The sequence below is a fragment of the Carassius auratus genome, unplaced genomic scaffold (assembly GCF_003368295.1).
Source record: "Carassius auratus strain Wakin unplaced genomic scaffold, ASM336829v1 scaf_tig00034501, whole genome shotgun sequence".
In the NCBI taxonomy this organism is placed as follows: domain Eukaryota; kingdom Metazoa; phylum Chordata; class Actinopteri; order Cypriniformes; family Cyprinidae; genus Carassius; species Carassius auratus.
This window is the reverse complement of record NW_020526153.1, coordinates 169,396-197,062: the sequence shown is the minus strand read 5'-3', so window position 1 is coordinate 197,062 and position 27,667 is coordinate 169,396. Positions and strand designations below refer to the sequence as shown.

The 27,667-nt window shown below is 36.4% G+C and overlaps 1 protein-coding gene across 3 annotated transcripts in view; it reads right to left on the bottom strand.

Annotated features, from left to right (window-relative positions):
* Positions 1-25,457, bottom strand: part of LOC113081481 (transcriptional repressor p66-alpha-like) — a 32,099-nt gene extending 6,642 nt beyond the window's left edge. For 2 of the 3 annotated variants that reach the window (XM_026253542.1, XM_026253545.1), the window contains exons 1-2: positions 23,238-23,413; positions 7,941-8,199 (exon numbers count right to left, since the gene is read on the bottom strand). In XM_026253542.1, coding sequence (XP_026109327.1) covers positions 7,941-8,191 — 251 coding nt within the window. In that variant the 5' untranslated portion in view covers positions 8,192-8,199; positions 23,238-23,413. Of the gene's footprint in view, positions 1-7,940; positions 8,200-23,237; positions 23,414-25,276 lie in introns of those variants that run through there. The other variant, XM_026253543.1, reaches the window with a different exon arrangement.
* Positions 25,458-27,667: the final 2,210 nt, after the last annotated feature.

The following is a 27,667-nucleotide window of genomic DNA, read 5'->3' as shown; positions in this document are numbered from 1 at the left end:
GACCAAAATGAGTAATTATTTTCCCCATTGTAACCATATTTATCACAGTATAGTTGTTTTTCCTTTAAATAAGGTCTTTTTTTATATATAGATGTTTGATACCATAGTAATGTCATAATTCTTTGAACCAGTATCAATATGATGATAAAAAAAAAAAAAGAACTCAAGCTTGCTGAAGACAAGTAAACAGTTGGCAATAAAAAAAAAAAAAAAAAAAACTAATTACAAGCAATAGGACGAAAAAAAAACTACAGCAGAACAAATAAATTAGAAATGCTACATACATTGTGTTTAGAGGGTGTGACACGGGAGTGGATTTTCAAACCTCTCCCGTCCCACTCCCACAAAAAAATAAAATCTCGTCCCACCCCAATCCCAGAAGAATGACTCCCACTCCTTCCCACATTGTGTTTTTTTGGCCGGAATCTGTCAATTACAGTAAGAAATTACTGTACAGATCACAGCGTGCCACTTTAGTTTCCAAAATCCAAAATGTAGGTTTTGTTTATTTTATTGAACTGGAAAGCCTGCTTAAAGGTGCTGTAGGGAACTTTTGTAAAAAAAATATATTTTTTACATATTTATTAACCTGTCATTATGTCCTGACAGTAGAATATGAGACAGATAATCTGTGAAAAATCAATCTCCTCTGGCTCCTCCCAGTGGTCCTATTGCCATTTGCAGAAACTCCATCGCTCCCGGTAAGAAACAACCAATCAGAGCTGCGGTCCGTAACTTTGTTTGTGTTCAAAATGTAGAAAAATGTATATAATAAGCGAGTACACCATGAATCCATTTTCCAAACCTTGTTTTTGGCTTGTCCTGAATCACTAGGGTGCACCTATAATAAGTGTTTATATTCGGACTATTTTAGATTGCTTCGGGGGTACCGCGGCGGAGTAACCCAGTACCTTTGTGATTCTTCATAGACATAAACAGAGAGAAGTAGCTCCGGCTACGATGTTCTTCCGCAAGACGCAAGCAGTTCTGTTTATTAACCGCTAGAGCGTCAAAATTTCCCTACCGCAGCTTTAAACAATGCAGCGCGCATTGTATGCACATAAAAATTTCATGTAAATCATCCATGCTAACGCATACATTTTATATTAGATTTTTTTTTCCATTTGAAAGTAGACATTTCACCCTCTATAGATATTTTTCATACACAAGAGCTTCGAAGTTTCTCGCTCAAGTTCAGAGACCGAGACGGCAGAAAGCGCATCCTGTTTGCTTTATTTTACAGAAGCACAATGTTTTGTTGTTATTCTGAGTACACACAAATAAATGTAGAGTCTTCACAGATTCTTAAGATTACGGAGTATTTAAAGAGCAAGTGAGCACACCGACGCCCCCCATCTGTCCTGCAGTGAACACTACGGTTTAGCTTCCACACTCCGCACACACACTTCAATAGCGCACATTTCTGTAGGTTAACATTAGATTAAGCACCCGTGTAAACTATATTACCACATAGACCAGCCATTAACGATCTGTTCATCACTGAATACATACACCATTCACTTAACCAGATGAGCACTATCATCACGTGTTTTTAACAGTCCCTCATCACGTGTATATAGTGAAATGAATTCTCTTTTGCTGCAATGCTTAAAAATGCATTCAACCTAGGGCTGCACAATTAATCAAACGCGATTTATCATGATTGTCATGCACATTTTGTCAGTAAAGACAAGGTTCCTGTGATTAGTGGTAAATCTCCATCACCTGCTTTCAGGTGGAGCAGGATTCACTACACAGACCCATAGTTCTCTGACAAGCTATGCAAAAACGCGTTCATAATCGCAGACGATATAATTGTATGATTATGAAATTGATGAAATCGTTCACAATAATGACAGCTGTTTGCATATCTTCTCAGTGAACTACGCCTCTGTGTAATGTTATTAAATGCCACTCCATCTGAGAGCACGTGAAAATACCACATTTAATAACATGTTTTAACTCCAAATTAACTTCATAACGTCAGCCGAGTGTTTAAAATAAATCCCTCTGTGAGATGATGTGGCTTCTTAATATTAAGGCACACAATATTTCATTGTATTTTAAGAAGTGATAAAGACTGTTGATTAGCATTTAATAACAGTTATACTTTATGATGAAAAAAATATTTAATAAAATAAACCATATATTGTCGTAGTAGTGTGTTTATTAGTCCCTTTGAATCAACGAAAGCAGTTAAATCTTCTGTTTATTCAGCTGCAGAGATTTCCTGGATTTCTTCTTTCGGGGCACATTTGGATTTTCAGCGTGAGAGCGCCCTCTGGCCCTCGGATGAAGATTAACTGCTGACCACAGAACCGTGCTTCACTGAAAGTAACGCATTACAACCACAACTTATGTCTAAATTGGGATTTAATTTTCATTAATTGTGCAGCCCTAATGCAAACGATAACATTTAATGACCGCCTAGCACACCATTGCAATGGAAGCGAGTAACCGTGTAAATAAAAAAAAAAGTCTTTACTTATTTGATTATACCACCAAGTGGCTTCATGCAAAAACTATTACAAATGTCCAAAAAATTGTAATGTAATATCATGTTTATAATGATTATAATTATAATCATAATTATATTACAATACTGGATCATACATATAAACAATTGTTTTATATTTTCTTATAATAAAAAAAAAATCATTATTTTTACTGAATTTTCCAAGACCTGTACAGGACACGACATGCTGATTTTAACATGCAAAAAAGTTTTGTACTGATTTAAATATTTAACACTAAATGTTTAACAATTACAATAGTATATATGTATATAGTTTACCTGTAAAAAAAAAAACTAAACCAAAAAAACTAAACACGCTTCTACTACATACTAATGGTCCATTGCTCTTCACCTAATGCTGTATTTTTTGCACTGCCCACTAGAGGTCATTCTCAGACCGCTGATTGCACATTTTGTCCTCAAACTCTTTTACTCAAGAAACTGTCACAAGTAGTATCAGAAGGTCTCATAAAAACAACATTTTTATGGTCATATTAGATACATGAGCAGCTCCAAATCCAAATCCAGCCCTATCCAGGAGAAATACTCAAGCAGTGTGGCGTTGATGTCTCTTAAGGACAGTAGTGCTGTACCCAGATGGGTCTTAGGCCCCTCCTGAGGGACGGAGGAGGAGGGGGATGGGACGGCTAGCAGCCAGGCTATTGTGTGTACTCAGTCCTCAACTTTCACTGCAAACAGGTCGCTCGCATATCAACAAAGACACCCGCTCTCATGCTCCTACTCCAGCCGCTGGTGGGTTCATGAGGGGAGTGTCAGAGAGGGCTACTGGGAAATCTGCTAGAGGCCTTCTGCTGCTTTTAGGATAAGGGTCACATACTAAACGCAATACTGCACTTGTCAATAGTGAAATCAGCCTCAGATTCGACACAAAATACTTGTTAATGTGTTGCTTGAGGTTGTTTATATGGCATTGCCAGGTGGTTTCTAGGGTTTTCTAAGCAGATAAATATGGTCTAAATAAGTCTAAAGAGTTTTGTTCGAAGCCACTTTGGTCCACAGATGTGGCTAAAATTCTTACGATACAATTTTTGTTTTTACATTTTATCCACCCACTAAGTTACAAATGGTAATTTAAGCTTGCCTCAAGAAACTTAAATCATGTGTATCATTTACACAAGTTGTGGTTTAAAAAGTTTTGTTTCGCTGTTGAAATGGAATCAGCAGCAAAAGAGAGCTAATTTCACTATATACACGCTGTTTCTGAGATTTACGTGAATGTTAGGATGGTACACAGAGTGTGGGAGCATTGAACAGAGTAATTTCTAACGCTTTATAGGCCTTGAACATTAAAACACACAAATTTGTATGCGTCAAAATACCAATCTTTGCAAGTATCCTCGTTAACACAGTATATTGGATCTGGCAGCTCTTAAAGTGACAGCAGTCTAATATTCCCGTTGTCTGTCGATCATGTTAAATTCTCACTGCTCTTGACTAAATCACTTTTGAAATTATTAAATGTATACAGTGAAGAATATAAAGTGATTTTATACATTAGATTATACAATGTAGCGTTTCATATATATTTGTTCGAATGTAACAGTTTTTCCTATTGAAAATGACTGACTGATTACTTGTCTTCAGTTAGCTTTAGTTTTCTTAAATCTATTTTTTTTATTTTATTTAGGCTTAAAATTGTATTTGTGATATTGACACTGGTGACAAGATTTATGAAATTTATATGGTATAAAAAATTTATATCATAAAGACTAAACAGGAGTCTTGATTTTGTAAAATTTGTTATAATTGTAATTTGTGACAATTTGAGAATGTGTGAATTGAAATTTGACCTGGTCACATTTGTGCGAGACGTGACGTCCATAAATTATTTTTTTTTTAAATACCTTCCAAGTCCTGTCAATGACAGCCAGTTTAGTTTTCTCACGTCTTTTGAAACCACTTGGTGGTATAATCAAATAAGTCAAGATTTTTTTTTTTTTTTTTTTTTACACGGTTACTCGCTTCCATTGCAATGCTGTGCTAGGCGGTCATTAAATGTTATCATTTGCATTAGGGCTGCACAATAAAAAAAAAAAAAAAACCTTCTAAGTCCTGTCAACGACAGCCAGTTTAGTTTTCTCATACATTTCTCAAACATCTCATATTTAGTTTTCTCAGTTTCTCTTACGTTACGCTACGGAGGCTCTCTTCTATTTGTTTGATTCTTCAGTATTTGGTAAACGTTCTGTCATTTGTTAGTCGGTATATAATACAGTAATATATAATACAGTGGTGTATGCCATACCTCATCTTATTTGTTTTGTTAAAGCCACAATATGGATTTTTTTTTTTTTATTAAAATATCCAAAAATCAGTAGAAGTACTTTATATTTTGCTGACTTGTGTACTTACATTATCCCAAAAGTTTCGAAGAATGTATAAATTCAGAGAAATAGCTATTTTAAATAGTGTCTCGTCCCTGGTCCTTTACGTCACCTGCCAATGACGTCATAACCCCCCGATTTGTTCACGTTTGTTTTGTTTTGTACAAACCATGGAAATACCAAAGACGCTTAAATATATTATGCGTTTTATTAGTCAGGTGACGACCGCATGCAGTAGCATTATAACAAGAACTTTCAAATTCATTTATTATGATAAAAACAGTGCAGTGATAAAACTTTGTTTATTTTAAATACACGCTCTCTAGCTGCCAAAAATTACATATTGTGTCTTTAATAAACGTTATGTAAGCTAGTTTGTAACTGTAGCATACTGTTTTATTGTTGTGCTTTTTAATTAAGAATAACAATGAATACATATTGTGTTTTAGTCTTAAAAAGTAAAAGGTGCATTGCAAAACAGATCAAAAAGATTGCGAAAGCATCCAAAGCTCGGCTTCTAACATGGCAAAAGTGGAACTCCCTTCACAAGAGAAAATAAATAAATAAATAAAATTCACAAATACTACTGATGAAAAAGAGCGTGTTTCATGTTAACCACTTTGGTTAAGATATAATTATAAACTATGATAAATGTTTATCGCCACGCACTGATTATCATTATGTCGGAGCAAAAATAAAATTACAATTGTAGCCAAATTATGTGCAACATGGAGAGGAGCAACCAGTGAGAAGAATGAGTTTAGAGCCCTGTTAAAGCACTGTGAAATAAACTGACTTTTTGGTCATATCGCCCACCCTAGAAGTAATATCACACAAAGAGTAGCAAAGTCCCGTGTTCGCTTGCTGACATGATGCTAGGCTGCTCAAAACAGTTGTTCATGCATTGCATAGTGTTTGTTCTTTGTTGTTAGGGCATTGCTAAGGTTTTCTCAGTCTAAAGAGTTTATTCCCAAGTCTTCAAGTCATTCTGATCCCTAGATATGGCTGAAGATCCTTTGTACCAAATGTTTATAATTCTTTTTGACTTCCTCGAGGAGCAAGTTTACAAAAAATTGCACATTTGGAAGTAGGCTATCATTCAACGCCTAAAAAGCATGACAGCAAGTATGCTATCCTTTTCTTCAAGCAGCAGAAGATGAGGAGGAAGAAGGGTCAGGAAAATCTTCCGAAAGCACGGCCCTTTTCAAGTAAATGGGCTGGAAGAAAGAACACGTATCCCTGGACAGCACTTGATTTTCCTTAAAAAGGAAACCGACCAATTGAACGCATCCGCTGAAAAACACAAGCCCAGGTTTACAGGATTCGCTATGACTGCTAAACGCAGGTTCTCATGACGTGCACAACCAGAATTGGCTTTATAGATATATTTATATATCACTTCCTGTGTATTAGCCAGCACCAACAAGATCACATGGTGCAAGAATTTCCCTCTGGTCACATGACTCACACCCTCCCTTTTCTTTAACTGTTCCTGCCAGTGTGGAAACCAAGGCAACGGCCGGCTCAAACCAGTTTGTGACATAGGCCTCGTTTCACAAAGTCAGGCAGGGTTCAGGTGCGACAGCAAACACTTGGGACTTCTTTCTTCTTCTGTTCTTCTAGCAGGGCAGGGTGCCACTCGAGGGGAGACCGGCATGCTGAGCAAGCACATATCGGAGTGTGGTCTTTGGGAAAAGTTGAGCGTACAACGGTCGTGTTTGTGGAGTGTGACATCTTTAACTCAACTTTGTACCCCTCCCCCATCCCGCATGGCATCGGGCCACCTCCTTTGTTCTTTATCATGAGCTCCACTCCGGTTCATCACCACTTCTGTTTGGCTTTTACATTAATCATGCATTCACCAACAAACAGGAACTGCCTTCAGTTTATCAGGCCATAAGTTTACCATCCAGTAAACATCCTGAGACGAAGTGTCAAGGTAAATAACCAACAAGTGAAACTTTAAGCAACCGAACTACAAATGCAATGGGAAGTTTTATGTTAAAGATGCAAAACATCTAGTTTTGTGTTTTTTTTCTACTACTGTTGAGGCAACAGCGGAAAACGGAGAGAAAATAATAAAGATTCATGTGTAATTATGATGATATTAACATTTTACAGTACAGCTTAATTTAACATTCAAGTTAATTACTACGCATACTGATAAATTAAAGTTGCATAGAATAACAGTTTCATGCATTATGAACGAACACTAAATAAGCTATTTTTATATATATTTAGATCACACATATGCCATCCATGCATATGCAAATCGAAATATTAGAATGACTTCTGAAGGATCGTGTGACACTGAAGACTGGGGTAATGATGCTGAATATTCAGCTTTACCATCACAAGAATAAAGCATATTTGAAAATATATCTAAATAGAAAACGGTTATTTAAAATTGCAATTATTTTCCACAGTAGCACTGTTCTTAATGCATTTTTGATCAAATATCTGCAGCCTTGTTGACAGTAGTGTTTTCACAAACAAACAGAATAAAATAAAAACTTAACTTTTGAATGGGTCTGTATGTTTACGATTAATCTAGATTAATAAAGGGTGTAAATGTAGATTTTTTGTGGATGCAAACATCATCTCTCATGCACTTCATCCTTTATCTGTGCATCACTAAACTTCATCTGTGAGTTAGTGTGCATGCTTCGATTTAATAAATTCTATTTGTGTGTTAATAAAAACTACAATTGAATTTATGCAAAACTTGAATCGTACACATGGTATTTAAACATAGCCTCAAGTTTTTTTTTTTAAACCAGCAAAGCACAAGCACCATCACAGTGAGCTCTGGCACTTCTCCTTTTTTCATCTACTTGATGCCTTGTAGACTTTGCATGTAGCAGATGTTTTATATTCAGAGCTACTATCACAAAGTCTCATCGGAGCAAGGAGAGGTTAAGTGTCCTCAACACAAACCTAAAAACGAACCGGCAGGACCAACATCACGCCATTTCTCCAGTTCACAAGCCACTACCACCGAAGATCAACAGTTGAGTTATTTCATTTAAAAAGAGGCTTGGGGATAAAAAGCATGCGTTTATGTTCAGCCTGCGATCTACCTCTTAGATGTGCTCATGTCCACAGGCTCATCGCTGGTCTGCACCTCCACCTTGATGGTGGCCTTCACCTCCCCGGCCCGCAGGATGTTAGCCACCTTGTTGGCCTGTTCGCTTCTGGTCTTCAGTCCATCTACAGCTCCAAGCTCTCCTCTCTCCAGCTTGACCCTCTTCAAGTCGGCCTCTGAAGCAGGGGCATCCCGCTCCAGCGCCCGCTTTTGACTACGTGTCTGACGCACTGCGTCTTCTGACATCTTCTCACCTGTAAAACAAGACCACGGAGTCAGACATATTCAGGCAGAAAGCCATATACATAACAGCTGTTTCTAGTCCAATCTGATTGGCTGAGAGCTTTTTCCAGCTTTAATTTGCCCTAATTGATAGACTTTGGAAACTATTCAAGCTGAACAGGTTTGTTTTGGGTGGCGTTCACACAGGTTCATCTGAAACCAGTAATATCAAATTATCTAAAACCGATCAGATATATTCATCCATCACCAATAAAACATTCTAGAATATCAAGGACCCAGATTTTACTTTGGACATCAAAAAAATAAACCAAAAAAATAAATAAAAATAAATACAACTATTTATTGCACCAGAGTAAAAAATAATAATATTTTTAAATAATAATAATAATTATTACAATTAGTGAATGTAGAAAAAAAATACTATTAAAAAAATACATTATCTAAAAATGATGATTGTGATGTTTATTGTACCACAGCAAAGAAAAATCTGTTAAAATCTGATTTTTTTTTTTTCTCTTTATAGTTTGACTGTTCAATTTCTAAACATCTTTGGCTCCCAGCAGCCAATAATTCAACACACAAATCATTACAAAAGCCCCAAAGTTTGAGGATGAGGGCATGCCATGCAATCAGTCCAAAAATGAATTGCACCAATAGTCCTATACTGTAGAGTTTGTTCCAACACGTGTACGTCAACCACATGACAAAAGATACTCCTCCCTTTTAATAAAACGAAACCAGTTCGCATCTGACATGGTTTTTCCCATTAACTCCTTTTTTTGGGTCACAACCCCCTGGTTGAGAACTATATGATGAATGCACCTGTAGAGGAAAGACAGATTTTTAAAGCCACAGAGAGGCACTTCTCAAAAGACAATCCACAGAATCAAAGTCCACAAAACAGGAAATACAATCAAGAAACTTAAACTGTGCCGGGTTGTGTGCATGCAAACCCCAACAGCCACTTACAGGAAGCAGATCCACTGGATACATCAAGGCACACACACACACACACACACGAGACGTGCCGACCTACCTGTCTTACATATGATATCAGCAATCTGATAGCAACACAGCTGACTCAACACCCAGGCCTGCTCTCATCTGCCATGACATCACTGGGGCTCCACATGACCCTTCCCAAGATTCCATGGAACACATCAAGCATTTCCCCAGAAAACCAGTTTGAACCGGTCGGTGGACGCAGCCGAGAAACTGAAGCAGGTTTTTAACCCCTTGAGGGACTGACTGGCAGCGAACGCGGCCACACATTCCAAAACAAGCCTTTCAGAGATGAGGAGGAAGTGTCCGCCCCTTTGTTGCTCAACCGCCACAGTGGTCTCGACAATAAAAGGTAGTCAATAAACCAACTGACTAGACAATAGCAGCGCATATGATCACGCTGATCCAAACAAGCTTATGCAAATGGCAGGATTTGAGAAGCTCGATCCTGAAGAGAAGTTTCAGTGTCTTTTGGTCCATGTGATTCACAGTTTGATCCACTTTTGGGGTTTGGGATCATCAGATAAGGCTTTTTAGAGAGTGCACTCACAACTTATTTTACAGAAGAAACAGATTCATTTATTTATTTTCTTAATCATGGAAATTATGACTTTAAGGCTTTTCCAAATCTAGAAACCACAGATTCTGAAGAGCATCACATTTTTTCAAAGTTGTAAATAGATTATTGGAATAGGTTTCGCAAGTGAATACTATTTGTGTTTCAGCTTCGATACGTTGATTTATGGTTTCAACGTATATATTTCAAAGCCTGTCATTCATTCAGCACTTATCGCGGCGGAGATACTATTGATGAGAACCAAGAACAAGGCCGGAAATGTGATTCGCAATGCTCAGGTGAAAAGCTATAGGAACACTATAAATCTGCAGAAGCATTTGAAATAACGCATCTGGATTTCCGCATTCAGTGGTGGATGGCGCGGCACAGTTTTGTTTACTAACGCAGATGATGCTCGCTGCGCTTTCAGCTTCTGCTGTCTCACTATGATATGAATACACAAATATCATCTCCTACTGCTCTGAGAGTCACTTCATTAGTATTTTACCATTTAATTTGAGAAAACTACAGTTATATCACATACACAGCAGCTGCAAGTTCCTCACGGCAACCCGTCAAAATAAAAGTTTAGTTTAAAATTAAGAAGCGTCAGAATTAGGGCTGGGACCTGTTTTTTTATTTCTCTAAAAAACGTTAGCAAAACATTTACCTTATGTGCGCTGAATATACGCGATGGCCGGATCAACATTCTGTCCAACGTTATATAACCAATCCAGGGGTTTTTCTGCATTGATGTTTTTTTTTTTGGCGGCTGTCAAAGCCTTATTTAATCGCTGTGCCTGACAGGGTGCGTACGAGAGAGAGCCCCGGCTGCGCGCGCACACTCACAGTCTTCAAACAACACGAGCACTTCTTGCTCTCTCTCTCTCCCTTGTGCATATTAATCAAAATCATCAAACATGATATAAAAAGGGCGAAACACCTAAGTTTCACGCGTGCTCGTGCACTCACAGTCTTCAAACTACACGAGCGCAGTCTTGCTCGCTCTCTCTCTCTCTCCCTCGTGCATATTAACCAAAATCATTAGAGACGATAGAAAAAGGGCGGAACGCCAAAGTTTCACATGGAGCATTCAGAGATTTTTTTTTTCTCCATGACCGGCTGCTGGCTCCCACTGTTCATTTTTATTTTATTTTTTTTGGAAAAGCATTCTCTGTATTAGCTTAAAGCCTTCAAGTTTACATTGGTTACTGTATTCTTTCAATTGCTCTAAACAAGTATTTTGGGTGACCTTTTTATTGAATGCTAGACATCAAGTTGTTGTTATTTTCATCTGAAAGAAGAACTTTTTTCAGTAAGCTAGGCCCTATATGTTCAGTAAGCTTGTTTCAGTAAGCTATGTGTTTTCAAGGCTTTATTGAATGCTATCTCTATACAAGTGCAAAGTAATGCATTCTTAGTCTTTTATATTGTAATTTTAAGAGCAATAAACATATATTGCAATGTTAAGGAAATCATGTTTTTTTCATTCAGATATGTAAATCAACATGTATAAATTGTTAGTAGTCAATTAATGGGGAGATAATCGAAATTGAATCGGTCTGAAAAATTAATCGTTAGATTAATCGATGCATCGAAAAAATAATCGCTAGATTAATCGTTTAAACAATAATCGTTTATCCCAGCCCTAGTCAGAAAATATTACTACTTAGCGGTCTTAAGACTTAATGCTACTACTGTTAATACATAAATCTTTATTTTTAAAAGAATAAAAATCACATTTGTTTTCTTTGTTAATTTCAACAGTAAACCTCTGTTGTGCAGCACTTTGTTTGCCAACAAATAAAAGGGTTTAATTTTCTAATTTTAATTTGAATAGGATAAATTAAATTATGTTTTAGTCCTTCATCTGATTACCAGAAAAAATAAGAAGATTTTATAGGGCCCTTATATTGTTCAAAAAAGGACCCTATACAAAAAAGAAAAGGTTTAAAATACAGGCCTGTGGCGGTTATTTCCTTTTTATTAATTCACCATTTGGAAACTGATGTTTACTGTTAATTTCTTTGGAATATCAATAGCATTTGTAAAAAAAACTATATCGAGAAATCGAATCGAAGGTTTGCGACTCAAAATTGTGGGCATCTGAATTGATACCCAGCCCTAAATGATATTGTTGTTTAATTGGTGACTTCTGCTCGGATACATTAAATTGAGCATGAAAGTTTCCTATAAATGCATTTTTAAAAATACTGAATCAAATGGAACAACCTTAATGTATTAGTTCAACCAAATACTATGGAAGTCCATGGCTGCCAGCAATTGTTTGGTTGCCAACATTCTTGAAAATATCTTTTGTGTCCAACAGAAAAAAAAAAAAAAAAAACTCATTCAGGTTTATAACAACTCACAGGACAGAGTAAATTATGACAGGATTTTTTGTTTTAGCTGAACGATCCCTTTAGTCTAATCAAACCGAATCATTCAGTTAGCTTTTGAATCAAATCCCAGTCATCTGAACAATTCACATCTAAATAGTGTTATCTAAATAGCTGGCTCAACCATTATAGTGTTAACATCAAATTCTGGACATTTTTTGGTGGGATCAGATATAATTGTCAATGTAAAGGAGCACTGACTGGACAGGGCTTTTAAAAGTAGGTCACCAAACCTGTCAATGTATACTGACGGTCAGAAATGCAGTCAGCCAAGTCCATTGCACAATCCAGAAAATCATTAGCTGTACTTAAATGATAATAAACAACATTTAACATTTAACACACAGTTTCACAAATTATCTCCAACTAAGAAACGTTGCATCACCAGTTAATGTCATACTGAGAACAGCACTGCCAGGTTTTCACACCGAGTGACTAGTTTAGTCATACACAAGCCACTTGTTCTGGTAAGGAAATGGACGCTTGTCTGCAAGGCACGTGGCTTGCAAAGCCTCATGGGAAGTGGATGGCATCAGATCTGTGCACCACTCATGCCTCAACAACAGGGTTGATATGACGAACCCAATCCCTTTTTAAAAGAATCAACTTGTTTTTACACTTTCATATCAATAGTGAAGCTTCAAACGGACCACAGTGTGACGCAAAACAGGAAGATTAATATTTTGATAACAACAAACATAATGCAGAAGATTATTTACATCTGTGTTTGGGTTTTGCTAATCAGATTTGAGATTGTGATGTCATTTAAACCACATGCTACATAGAGGTCGCGCAGTTGTTTGTTTACTAACAATTCCACTACAGAAATACTCGAACCTCGGTGACGTCTGCACGCGATTAAGTGCTAACAGCACAACATGGTGTATTGGATTGTCTCTGCTGTGTGTAAAACATGTCTGTTCATGCCACGCCGCGGCGAGCTGGGAGTGCGGTGACTATCCTCACGGGGCCTGATGAAGAAGAGTCGTCTGATGTAATGACCGCCCTTAGGGCGCAGATCGAGCAAGACAATAGGAGGCATCGCTAGAGCTGTACAACAACACAGCATGGTGGCAATACAACCCAAACTGGATCGGTACGTTCAGCTGCTCAGCAATAAGGATGACCCACTGGCCCGGGACAGATGGGATGGTCACTTGACCGGGTGCAAACTTGAACATCTGATTTTCAAGATCTGCTTATGCACTTTTAAACTTGTGTAAAATTATGCAGCAGATCGACAAATGAGATTTGAAGAATAGAAATGGAAAGAATGAACTGTAATAGCATCAATAAGAATGGGTTGCAAATGTTTTGCCAATTTATGCTCTTATTGGAAATTTTGTTTGTACATGAAATTAGAATGTAAAAATAAATAATGAATAAAAATTCTAGGTGTAAAATGGGACTGTTTTACATTTTACAAATGTAAGTCTAAAGTGATATATTTCAACCAAAAAATATCTTTATAAAAGAAAGGAAAAAAATGCATTAACACAAGAAAGAAAGAAAGAATAACAAATATATAATATAAAATATCATTTAAAAACTATAAATTAAAATAATATTGTAATTTAAAAAAAAAGAAGTAAATATTTAAATTCCAATTTTCATTTAAAAGAAAACAATTACAAATAAATGTAATTGAAATGTGTGTTTATAAAATATTTTAATTGAAATTTTTAAATTATTATTTAATTATATTAAATATATATAAATACATACAATTTTAACAATTTTTGAATAATAATATAAAATTATAAATTTAAGTTTGCTAAAGTTTTATATAAAAGTTTGACTTTTTATTGTTGGAGGGAGCAGTAAAAATGTTGGTATACTGTCAACTGAGCAAGAAAATCCCTTATTGAATTACTTTTATTTGAATATCAAATTGAATTGAATAAATGTATGTGTTTATTCAAAGTTTATTGAAAACTTTGCAAAAAAATAAAATCAAAATTCAAATCCATGTGTTGCCAAACCTTAATAACTGGTGCCTATCCATGTCCAAATCACCGCCATGATGCGAGTGACTGCACTGCGTTGTGAAGTGGTAACTTACAGGCCCAAGTAAAAAATATGAAAAAAGAGCACAAATATATGACTCTCTGCTGAATGAGTTACAATTCAAAGTTTAACACTGTAGTAAGGGTTTTGAAAAATCCTTAACTCCAAGTATGAGTAATATCGATAACTCAAGTTAGCCAAAAACTCTAAAGTCGCCGCAAACAGAGATGAGAACTGAGACACAGGTCATGCTGCACTGGACCAGTGTCTAAGTGCCTCCTGAGAAGGACAGTGGAGTCACTTTAACCAAGCTTGTCCAGCTCAGAAGGACTTCCTGATTGATTCACCAACACATTTCTGAAACCAATCAGATGATAAGCACTAAAAAACTAAGTCCCAGGTAAGTTTGCGGAGTCTAACATGCTACAGATGTTCCTCTGGATCTCTCACAACAAGCATGTCTTGGCTGCCAAGAGGGTTGAGTCAAAGGTGCCCCTGCAGGCTCCAGTCCTGCATATCAAGGGTTAAGCCCTGCCATTTTAACACCACAGACAGATCAGGCCACGAGGGTGTTACCTAACAAAATGGACGTCATTAACCCTGTATCTGCCAGAAGATCCACCTGGAGTGCCCCCTAGCAACAGAACGACACAGAAAGAAAGTACAGCCGATTGCTTTTCACGTGGGCACAAAGAATAACTTGTGCTGTAAGAACAGTCGCGAGCAGCCACCCCCTCTCCACACACACACACACACACACACACACAAGCATGCACGCGCATCTACCCATCCCCCACTGTGATCTCAAACAGACTAGAGTGCAAATGTACACTGACGCACACACTTATACTCTTCACTGGCCTTCAGATCAGTTATAGTCAAATTTGTAGATAACAACAACAACCAACACTGGGGCAGCACCAACATGTGTTTCATTTACAGTAATTACTAGAGAAGGTCACCACCTATGACTTGTTGAATTGTGAGGTCAACTTGTATTTTGTATTTTATTTTTAGCATTATGGGTTAATTAGCAGCATTTCAGAAGTCACGTTTGAGGTTAAATCGATTTTAAAGCTCGACCGCTATAGCCATGCAAACAGATGTTTTTTTTTTTTTTACATATTGGCACAAGTTGGTCAAAAAAAAAAAAAAAGTTGCATTTTGAAATTCCTCCTGTTGCTTTAGCCAAACACATTCAAGCCAATACGTATGTTACATGATACATGTTACAGTGTTGAATGTTAGTGCACATCAAAAGCATACTGAATATCTACACCGCGTTACTTGCTCTACATTATTTGTGGGATTTTTTTGAATGGGTTGCACAAATAATAACACTCTGATATAACCAGATGTTTTAAGCTCTTCGCTGATTGGCTTGTGTGCAAATGTGTCATGCAAATTTTCCATTCTTCCGTTCCACAATTTTGTACTTTAGTTTAGTTTACAGGTTATAGGACCTGCCATGAGAGGGCACACTACCAAAACAATAACATTCGCGTGGTTTGATGACGCTAAGAAAGAGCATGGAATGATGGGATTTGTTGCATTCTACCCAACTGCTGACAGCCATCAATCAGACGGAAAGATAAATCATGGATTTAACGCGAGTAGATTACATACAAAGCCAATGCAAAGACGCGATCAGACGCGTCCTCAAATGGGTCTAGAGATGCGATGCCCCACCTTTGTCGTGTATACCCCATAATTCTAATCTTGTTGATCGTTATAATAGCTTATGTTTTCTGTAAGGATACAAATCAAAACAACTCACCTATTGAGTAAAACAAGCGAGATCGCCATCTCTTTCTAGTTAAACATGCGAAGCTACTTCCGCATTTTTCCATGAAACTGTTGTCATGTGGTTTCTACATCAGTAAAGGCAGTAAAAAAAGGGTAACTAACGTAATTGACAGGTGACTGCACTGCCCCGTGTCACGGTTTAAAATGGGAATTTTCTCATGATTTACTAGTAGTTGAAAACATTAGAGATATTGTTAGTGATCAGCTGGACAAAATATATAACACTAGCTTAGTGGTTTTTGGATATTTTACTGCAAATATCTTACCTTTAGATTCACATTTTTTGGTGACACTATTAGGCAATGTATACATGACAATGATGTTCTAAAAATAATTTCTTTTAAAAAAAAAAAAACATTTCCCATAAAGGAGACAACATTGTCAAAATGATCCCCATTCACACAGATTCACGAAAAAGACTAAAAACGCTGTATTATGCATGCCAGCTATTTATTTGGTGATGTTACTTTGTAAAGAAACACTACGGGTCCGAGCACATACCTATAGACTAAGAGTATATTCACACCAGGAAAGACCGCTAGTTCACTTGTTTTGGTCTGGACCAAATACAATGTTGATTTTGTTTTTTTTGTTTGGTGCGGTTTGCTTTCACGCTGCCCTTTTTGCAAGTGAACCAGAAATTGTAAACAAAACCACACATGTGCTAAGGTCATCCATTCATTGGACAGAAATTCTCAAACAGGGAAAACCAGGAAGTTCGAAAACAGGCTAATCATGAAGATTTTCCATAGTGCTATTGTTATTATTTACAGATTTTTTTGTAATCAGCTGCAAACGCAATATGAAGACACTTTAACATCAAAAGAGACAATGTCAGCTATACGATGTTGTATCAAGGATTTTGCAAAGACGAAGAAGTCCTACAAGACGGTTAGGGCGGAAAGAGCATACTCTTATGTGCGTCTACCATGGCATCATGACAGTGGCATTGTGCAGAAGACGGATTAGGTATAAAGAAAAAACTGCGTGCATAGGAAAGCGATTGCAGGCTTTTGCGAGTGTAGGCTAACTGCGCGATCGTCCAAAAACACTGCCCAACCCCCAAATGTCAATGAGGCAGCATGTCTCCTTGGAGATCCAGGTCGAACCACGACTAATTTTTCAATGGCTGGCAAATGTTGTGAACACAAGAACCAACCAAGACCACCTCTTCAACTGGGTCTCGATTCAGTTGTAAGGTGCACACCAGAGTACGATTGCTGTATTGAGACCTGCCAAAAAGACCCGCACCAAAGGGGGAATCGAGCCAGAGTTCATTTCAATCGACCCAAACAAGACAGGTGTGAATACAACCTTAATATGTAATATGCACAAGCATGACTATTATTATTGACTAATATTTTATTTTGCAGTTTATAGAGGCAGTTTTTTTTTTTTTTCAGGCACCCAAAACACCACCGTTGTGTAAACGAACCACCAAAATGCAAAAATGCATTTACGTTTTTAATAGAAAACATTGTCGTGTAAACGCGCCTTAATTAACATGCTAAAAGACAGGAAATCCCTCTTTAAAGTCTGTGTGAACCGGAAGTCACTCGCTGTAAACTAACGGTTGGAGGGGAGTGGCTAAGGATTCTCCGCCCAAGCTGTCAAATTGACATCAGAGAAGAAATCCAATTTCAGAATGGACGCAAATTTCCAGATTTTTATTAAATATTACAAAAAAAATACAAACAAAAATTCATAACTCACATGGATTAATTGTTTATCACAAGACTAGGAATGTGCCCTAACAAAGTAAATAGTTTTCATTTTGATTTAATTGGATGAATGCAAACAAGCCTAATTATATTGTGTGGTTTAATTAGCATGCTAAAACACAATAAAACCTTCTTGGAAAAGCTGTAAATATCACATGCCTGACCATTTAACTACGCAACAAGACACATACAAACATCCTTAGCTCTATAAGAGGTATTCTATTGTTACAAATTCATTATGTATGAACAAATCCATACAGACAGTTCACCTTCATAATCCCGTTGTCAAACTTGACTAATCGGCTGAGGACTTAATTTAGATTGAAGCACTTATTTTGAATGGCAGCCGGATTCTGCAGTTAATCTTTCTGGTCTGTCGGGCCGAGAGCCAGATCTACAAGAACTGATGGGGGAAACAAGTGGTTCTGCATGCCATTTTAATCAAATATTGAAGTGTATCCCGTCAGACATGATTCTGTACTTCGCAACTGCATATTAATTTGCAGCGATCATTGTTCAGTACCACAAATCATGCAGCTTGTTGAAGAGAGGTGTTCTATAAGTTTTCCAAGTGATCAGATTTACTATTTGCAGGCGGACAATAAGACCCAGACTTACATTGAAAGACAGACCCGAGCCATATCTAGGACCACAATCGTTAAGAGATATTTCTTCTATACTGGGGCAAAATGCACCTATAGGAAAAACAAATAAGCCTCAGTGTGTCCGAGGTGTGCGAGGAGCCATTAATCTTCGCTCCTGGATGAATACCTTAACGGTGTATTCATGTCACTTCGGCACACAGAGAAATCCAAAGTTGCCACGCCAGCGAAGTCCAGCTTTGGAAAATACTGCTGGAGAATCTCTAGAAAAGCACAGACTTAGCTTCTTGGTTTGTCACAAGTTGTTTCTACACAACTCAATGCACTGCTGAAAAATAAGTTTATTCATCAAGATAATAGTTCTCCTCCTATCATGATCACACATTAAACTTCAATAACTTAAATTGACTGTGCCTTATTTTATAGTCACAGAGAGTTTTACTAGTATCACTGGCACTACTACTTACCTTGCCTGTGATAAAACTAAATGAACAAAATGAGAAGCAATTCACTTCTTCTTCACTTCTTCATATTTAGCCTATAATTGCACTCTTACATGTGAATTAGTTTAAAAATGGTTTAAATATTAAGATAGTATGAAAAAAACATAAAAATATAAAACAAATTATGAACTAAGTCAGTCAGTGGTTAAAATTAACTGTTTGGTTACCAACATTCTTCAAAATATCCTTTTTTGTTTTAAACAGAAGAAAAAACCAAGATCAACGTGAGGGTAAATTAAAATTTGACATTACATGATTTTTGGGTGAACTTTCCTATTAAGTCTACTAAATTAAGGATGCAGCACTTCAGATCACATCACTAGTGTGATCTGCTGATACCGATTTTTTTTCCGATTCCGATTTTTTTTTCCCAAAAAAACTTTTCTTTAATGCAAAGTTTTTTCTTCATAAAAAAAGTAGTAAAAAGTCAGTAATACAATTAGAACAAATCAAAACATGCAAACAAGAGCACAAATAAATGCTGAAATTAAAGAAATCAAATGTAAATTTATCAAATTTAATTTCTGTAGTTAATTGGAAAAATGTTTTATACAAATTAATGCTTACCATTAAAGCTCTTTTGATCTTTGATTAACATGACAGACAGCAGCAGAGATATTGGACAGCGGTCCCTTTAAGAGTTTATCCACCGACCCAATATACTGTTACACAACAAACGTTTTCTTTCTCAACTATTTAACGTTCCAAAACAGACTGGTTTAACTGGATACTCGCCAAGTCAGGCATTTGACATAATTTTGTATGTATTTGACCTTTTAGCACAGTTAGCCACTCATTTTGGTATTTGTGGCTCTCAAGCTGTTTGAGACTGATTGCGGCTTGTGCGCTCCACGAATATAGATCAGTGGTGATGCGTGTGCTTTTGGTGCAAGCACAAAACCTGTGGGAATGACTAAAATAATGCGCAGTGCAAGCCCTATTTAACCAGTGTGAATGAGATCTATGAGAGAGAAGCGGTCGTTGGAGAGAAGACAGCGAGAATGTGCGACGTTATTGCCCGTGCAGCTGGTAATAAAACTAGGGGTGCACGATATATCGGTCGATGATTAATGCGCATCTCGTCAGTAAAGCCGGTTCTCTAATCAGCTGTAAATACAAAAAAGGTGTGTGATTTCACAGAGCAGCCGCTACTACACGGAGCTGATCCAAATCCAAGCTGATAATGAATGTGCATTAATCATCGGCCGATATATATCGTGCACCCCTAAACAAAACGGATCGACTCAAAATCGGAAAGAAGTGAGACTAATCGGCTCGATTCCGATCCCTGGCCAATCATTCGGTGCATATCTAAAGGTATATTGTAAATTATAATAAAATTAGAGTAATACTCGATGCAAAATAATACAGATTTTTACCAAATACATTGATAAAAATTCAACAAAATTAAGCTTAGACATTGAGCTTCAGGAAATTATTATTTTAAATTATTCCCATTATGCCAAATAACCCTAACCCAATAACAAAACATGGAAAAAAGATAATTTATATATATATATATATATATATATGAATTTCTACAAAACCAAATCAATGTATTCAGATCTAGTTACCATTTCATAAGTATTTCAGTTTTTATGAAGCCCGTAAAACCAATTACCAATAAGCGTTTTATTATCTGACAGGATACCCCAACACAAAACCACACCTTACTGATAACAACAGTCAGCTGAAAGTGAAACGCTCAGACTCTAATACAATGGCATGTACTTTTGGTCTACAGCCAAAACAAAAGTGTCCTTCATTTTACATGCCTAGCTATATGTCTCCAGCATTCTTCCCCTGGCTTTCCTCATCGGACGCTTAACAGTACAAAGATCTCGCTGGATTGCAGTGGCCATGTGTCAGTGTCCAGTCCTTCCTGTTTACCAGCGGCCACCATCTCAGATACAGCAGCTCTGGTGTGTTTCTCAGGTGCAGATGAACAGATCTCGATGTCCAGCCCTCATTCCTGCTAAATATACTTAGCTACAAAACTATTATTGTTCAACAGATCTCTTATGGAGAACACAGCTGGTCTTCAGGCTTGTCCTTGGCGTGGTGTGGGATTCGGAGAGACATGCCCGTTACGACTCACTTGAGAGGTGCCAAGTGGCTTAGCTGGTTGCCTAATAGACACTCAACATGGTACGCCAGGATTCGACAACACCCGGCACATACTGACATGACATATTGGGATATTCTTGGTTGTAGGACCGAAATCCAAGCATTTGTAAATATTTTATTATGTACTATGATTATACTTGGTGGTTTCTCGTGACACCAAGTTAGTCCCACCCAATCTATTTACAAAAAGCCACTCAAGTCATCCTTCAGACAAAACAACTTAAGCCTCCTCCACCACCACACCCATGCAGACCAACCTTGAACTACACCTCTGCTCCACCATGAGAAATGGCTCAAGCATTTCGGCAGGATTGTGACAGCATGCATCATCAAAGCTGACAAACAGTGGACGGTCAGTTACACTTTTACACCAAGTCCAAAGTCTCAGAATTGAATCAACTTGCATTTCATAAGCAACAGCTGCTAAACTCATCTCAGGCCAGTTGGTGGACATTCAGTGGGTTCAAACATAAGAGCAATATTAACCAGAAATGAACAATTACAAAACAATTACGCACTTGTAATCGACACAAGATACTTACTACTCATTGCAGTTCACCAATTACATACAACAGTGGCTGTTTATGCTCAAGGCTGCATTCATTTGATCAAAAATACAGTAATACTGTCAAACATAATTTTTATTTTAACTGCAATTTATTCTTCGGATGCAAATCTGAACTTTCTGCATCATTCAGTGTGCCGCGATCCTTCAGAAATCATTCTAATATGCAGATTCGCTGCTCAAGGAACATTTCTTTTTAGCTTTTTTTGTGGGAATCTTTTCTGGATTCTTTGTTAAATTGCATTCATTTGAAATCGAAATCCTTTGTAACATTATAAATGCCTTTACTGTCACTTTTGATCAATTAGCCTACATGCATCCTTACTACAAATAATGGTTTAAAAAAAAAACACTTTGAATGTGTATAGGTTATATATATATATATAGAAATGCATGCAACTTTTGACATCACATTCTGATCTTACATAGATCAACTGCAGGAACTTTGAACTCGGCCCTTGGTCTCAGCCCCTGAACTGATGACTTATATGTTACTAGTCACAAACGTAACACCAGGAACCTATGACCACAATATGCAGAATAACTATTTATCGTTAACCCTTTTAAACCCATCAAAATATCTAAATATAGGGCTCACTGTAAATGAAAGTCTTGGTTTCACATGAATGCTTTTACATGGCTGGTGTAAATATCACATGACCAGTTTGTCCTCTCTGAAAAAACGTCCATATAAAGGGTCCGTAAAAGGAAAAATGTAAAACAGGTCATCATTATAAGAGATACCGCCACCATAATTGGTGCAAGTAATCTTTAAAGTGTTGTTTTTACATTTTTAAGACGTAAACATAAGTGTCATGATGTCATATTTGGTGCACATAATCTTTAAAGTGACTTTTTTTTTTTACATTATTAAGATAGAAGTCATGATGTAAACACATACAACTGTAACCAGTGGGAAGCCCAGACACTCATTTTGATGAAGTAACTGATTGATTCATATTACAATATCACATATTTCAATGGACTCTTAAATGTAATGATATAAAGTGAAAGTAAAAATGCCTTGGAGTAAAATTTTGCTTCAAAGTTTTCAACTTTCTTGGGTTTTACTGACTAAGCTATTTCAACTCTGTGGTCTCCTACTAATTACAATTGTGACCAGGTATAAAACCTATTTTCATACCTTATACACTTAAAAAATAGTTTCACTGGACGGTTCAAGTGTTAAAATAAATGTGGCCACGAATTTGGGTGAATATAAGACGAAATGGGTCGATTTAACTACCCACAAACCTGAATCTGTTCACATTTCTATGCACTCCAATCCAATGACCATAAAACACAGTATCTGTCAGATGATCTAAAGATAAAATCCAACACTTCCTAACTTCTTATGTTTAAAAAGGAGTTAGAGCTTAAGTGAAGCTCAGTGGCAACAAACCAACTAAAGCCCGGTGAGTTTAGTGCTGAGGAAGCAAAACTAGTTAGCTAACCCGGCTAACATTAGCTAATGCTGACTAACTCATCAAGCCCAATTAGCAAGCGAGCTAAATGACTAGTTTATTTCCCCCAAACTGAACACAATTGACAAGTTTCTTCTCTAAAGTGAACTGTTACAGCGCATTGCATCGGTATCGAAAGAGTTGAACGGAATCCGTCAGATGTATTTGATGAAACGGGTGGTTGAGTTTGTAAAGCCTGTGTTTAACTCAACAGTCCAGTTGCTAGCGAAGCTAATGTAAAGTCAAAACACTCTGAAAACGTCCGGTTATCACTCAATCGCTCTCTGTAGGAACTTACTGAGAAGATGAAACGCTTAGTGGTCTTCCGAGGGCACTCCACGCGTCTAGTTGTTGTTATTTACCCTAGTATTTTTGGTGTGAAACTATCCCGGGGATCCCCTTCTGTCTATCTGCCCTGCCCGATGCCGCTCCGGTCGCCAAATAAAGATCTTCGCTGCCTACACATGGACCCGAGTCACCGAACAGCGCATGCGCACTTAGCACTGGCCCACATCAACACATCTACGTGAAGAAGAGCATCCTCATAACGCTTTAATTACACAAATATTTACTATGTTAAATGGTTACCATAGAGACTACTAGCTTCAGACTAAGTACAATAGTTACTATAGGTAAAGTTGGTACTGTCGTTTAAAAGATCTCACACTGTACACTTTTGTAAAGGGAAAGATGTCAATTTTAGGATTTGGTTATTTATGGTAATGGTCAGGCAACAAAAAATGGTAATTTATTTCATAGGCTGTTGAATTACAGTAAATAAAGAAATAGTTTGTGACTATTAAATTGTAAAATCAAAGAGAACAGTTAAAATAACTTGATTATTTCAATTAAATTGAGACAAATTACTAAAAATGAAATCATTAAAAAAATGATGAAATGTTTAAATAAATTGGTACATAAAAACTGAAATTATTAAAAGAAAAACACACACACATAATTAAGTAAATACCTCTTAAGTGTCAATTACCATAGTACCATAATTTACCAAACTCTGCTGCTACATTTCAAAACAAGAATCAGAATCAGAATCAGAATTCGGAATCAGAATTCCAAATTCCATTACAGTTGTGGCAAACGTTTTAGAGCAGTAATTCTCAAAGTGTGGTCCGCGGACCACTAGTGGTCCGCCATCGCCCCCTAGTGGTCCGCGAAACGATGACCTAAACTAGGCAAGTGTTTGGAGCCAGACATTGATGTGTGATAAGCAGCACCACCCGTCTCATTAATATTCACGTTTAGTTTTAGATGGAAATCTCAAAATCTAGAATCCACAGATCTATTAGTTTTGTAATGTACTAGTTTTTGTTTCATGTGTAAAATCCCAGTAATTTCAGTGATATTGGACATAAAGGGGAACATTCTTTTCAGCATTTTATTGTTAACATAGTTACAACCATAGACTTCCTATACCCACCACCTCAGTCTTAAATTAATGGCTTTTTGGAATGGCATTAAGTGGGAACTAGGCTGTTACAGTATGTTTAATTGCAGTTTTTTTTCCACATGTGCAGTTTGTTGTTCATATTAAGCTGCAACTCATTTCACATTTACTTTTTCAAATTAAATAAAAATGTATATAATAATTTCTGATCATATTATTGCATTTGTGTTTGAATAATTAGTTTTTTACTTGAAACAGTTGCATATTAAACTTAAATTTAGCTTATCCTTCCTATTTTGTTGGTTTTTGGGGGCGTGTTAGAGTGGGATTCTGTTAGGTGGTCCTCAGAAAAAAATTGGAAGATAAAGTGGTCCTTGTGCTGAAAAAGTTTGAGAAACACTGTTTTAGAGTAATGTATAGTGGTTTACATATTTTAAACTTAAACAAAATTCTACAACGCTCCAAAATAATCTGGTCAATCGTACCCGACTATACACTGACCAACATCATCATCTTGTTTTATTAAAGTCGCTTCCAAAACTGCGGGACAAAAAGTTATATTCCACCAAGGGGCGCTCTATGGCTCACAAATATGAATTCTCCATTGCGCTGCAATCAAATTTAATCCAAGTTTTTTTGGGAACGTGTGTATACTAAATAGTATAATCTCTTAAATATATTCAACTTCATATACTAGTAACCGACGAGGAACTGTAAGCCTTTTGAAAAAATAGCAGGAAAATAATTTTGTTAAAAACTTTTACAGTAATCACAAACGACTGTGATTGGTCCATCCTGAAGAGCGCTGCGAAAAGTAACAGAAACCACGTTGCAACGTCGTCGCAAAGCAGGCTCTATCGTTGCCCTTATGTCTTATAAATGTTTGATATAAAATATATAAATCATGTCTAAATAATTGAATCCCATGAACATACCAAGTCCGTCAGTTTCCTGAAGTTGTTTCCGTCTGCCTTGATGGTGACCCAGGTAGAGCTCGTGATCCGGATGTGGGCTTTTTATCGACGAAATGAAACCAAAACACGTAAACTCTCTCCGGAGGATTTTTTAAAGTTCAGATCCGCACGCCAAGCCTGTTTCCTCTTCTCTTCTGAGTAAGGCACAGGCCGCAGGGCACGGACATTAATTCCTGATTTTTTTATGTCCTACACAGATGTTTTTTTACAAACTCTTCAGGGTTTTTTGTTGTTGTTGTTGTAGCAGCCTGATACAGGACATGAGCTCATGTTAAACTCTGACACCTCACGTTCACTGTCTGCGTATGTCAAAAATGACTTTTTAGACAGACCGGAAGCAGAACACCGGCAAACGGAAATAGGGAGACGTCGTATTGTTTTCCAAAGCACACTTTATGCGTACTGTCAGTAGTACAAACATATTACAATTATTTAAAAGAGAAAAAAAAAAACATTTAAATAGGGTATTAAAATAGGCCTAGATATGAAAAGTTTAAAAAGTTTTTTTTTTTTTTTTTTTTACAAGTTCTTTACTCAACTTTCATGTCGTTCTTTCAACTGTAGTTTGGAATTAAACTCAATCTTAGACGGTTTTTACATGTGGTTTCAAAGGACGACAACATCCAAAATGATTTCCCTAGTTTAATTAATTAATTCCCCACGTTTTAATTCATCATGGAGTAAAACGATCATATATATATACTGTGGGGTCGCCTACATAAAATGTTATATTGTTATAAAAATAATAACAATAATCATGCAGTCAAGCTAGCAGGTTTGAAAAGCATATTTGGATATCTACTGACATCTGTTGGTTGTTTTGAGGTATGAAAGCACATATTTTTATGTACAACCAGATATCTCGGTGTCAATAAATGGATATATTAAGTTGCGTTGCAAGATAAATACCGTACATTACATTTCAGAAAATAAGTACAACTAATTCAGTTAATAAATAGCTATTAATACTATTTAACTATGTCAAACATTTCATACTGATTACTATACAAACGTATTCTAAGATATAATTAGGCCTATGTGAATACAATTTAAATGTAACTATGATTAAACGTGCAATTTCATTTTAAAATCTTAAAATCTAAAATTTAATTATAATCATATATTATATAATAATCTTAAAATCTAAAAATCTTCCAGTCCTAATTACAGTTTTAAAGTGAAAGGAGGGCATTAACCTGGAAATAGATGGACGGAATAATATAAAATAATCTTCATAATCTTAAACGTCAGTTGAAAGATTCTCTTTTAATGGGATGCTAGTTATTAAAGGATGCCTAAATGCTTGGTTTACATTAGCCTTTACATTGGGTGACATATTAATAAAAGTTTAACGAGTCTTTTCATACAAAACGAATCGCCAAACACGTCAATTAATAAACAATTAAGTAATAAATAATTATTTTATAATAATTTATATTACTGGAATCAGATAAATAACACAATATCCCTGGAAACAAGCTAAATGTTCAACCACGATTCCTACTTTAGTTATTTATAGTATTTCAATTGTAGATTTTATTCGGGACGTTTTCTTAAAGAGATGACGTCCTTCTTTCACACCACTGGGGGGAAGCAAAGGTTAAGCTATAATTACATTGTTCAGTAAAGCCATAGCAAAGAGTTTAATAAATTATTGTAGTTGTAAAAATGCTCATCTATTTTGTAACTTTTCATATCTTACAATATCCCAGTTTAAGTAGCCTAATAACCTTAATCGGGTTAGACGCCAAATTAACGCGGATTTAAAGTCTCTACGATGGCACGAGCTAAGGATCCTTGATCACGTAATTTTCACAGCTCACAACTTTCAGAATTGTTTCTGGAGTTGTTTTCTACTGAAACCACTGAACGATTTGTCTCTCACGTCCTCGGTTTCCCTCCTGTCAAAAATTAAATATGGCACTATTATTACTAAAAGGACACATTATATGTCAGTTCAGCCATAGCCACTAGATGGCAGTATAATAAAGTCATTTAAAGGGTTGACAAAACCCTGATTATATTCTGGCCTGAACCTGACCTTGACAGAACGATGGATGTGCCCTTTAACTGAAATACATTGCATCAAATTCCAGCAGTGTGTTTATATAACTTAGTTTTGTATTCAACATTCAAGTCTGTTGTAAGATCAGTTTAAGCTAGCCTAAATAAAAATCAGCATGATTTTTGATTTCAAGGTTGACTACAAAAATATATAATAATAATAATAATAATAATACATTTATTTACTTAATAATATAAAAATAATCAAGCAAAATTAAACAAACAATATATGTTTCCCTAAATATATGATAAATATTATTATATTAAAGCAAAAAAAAAAAAAAAAGA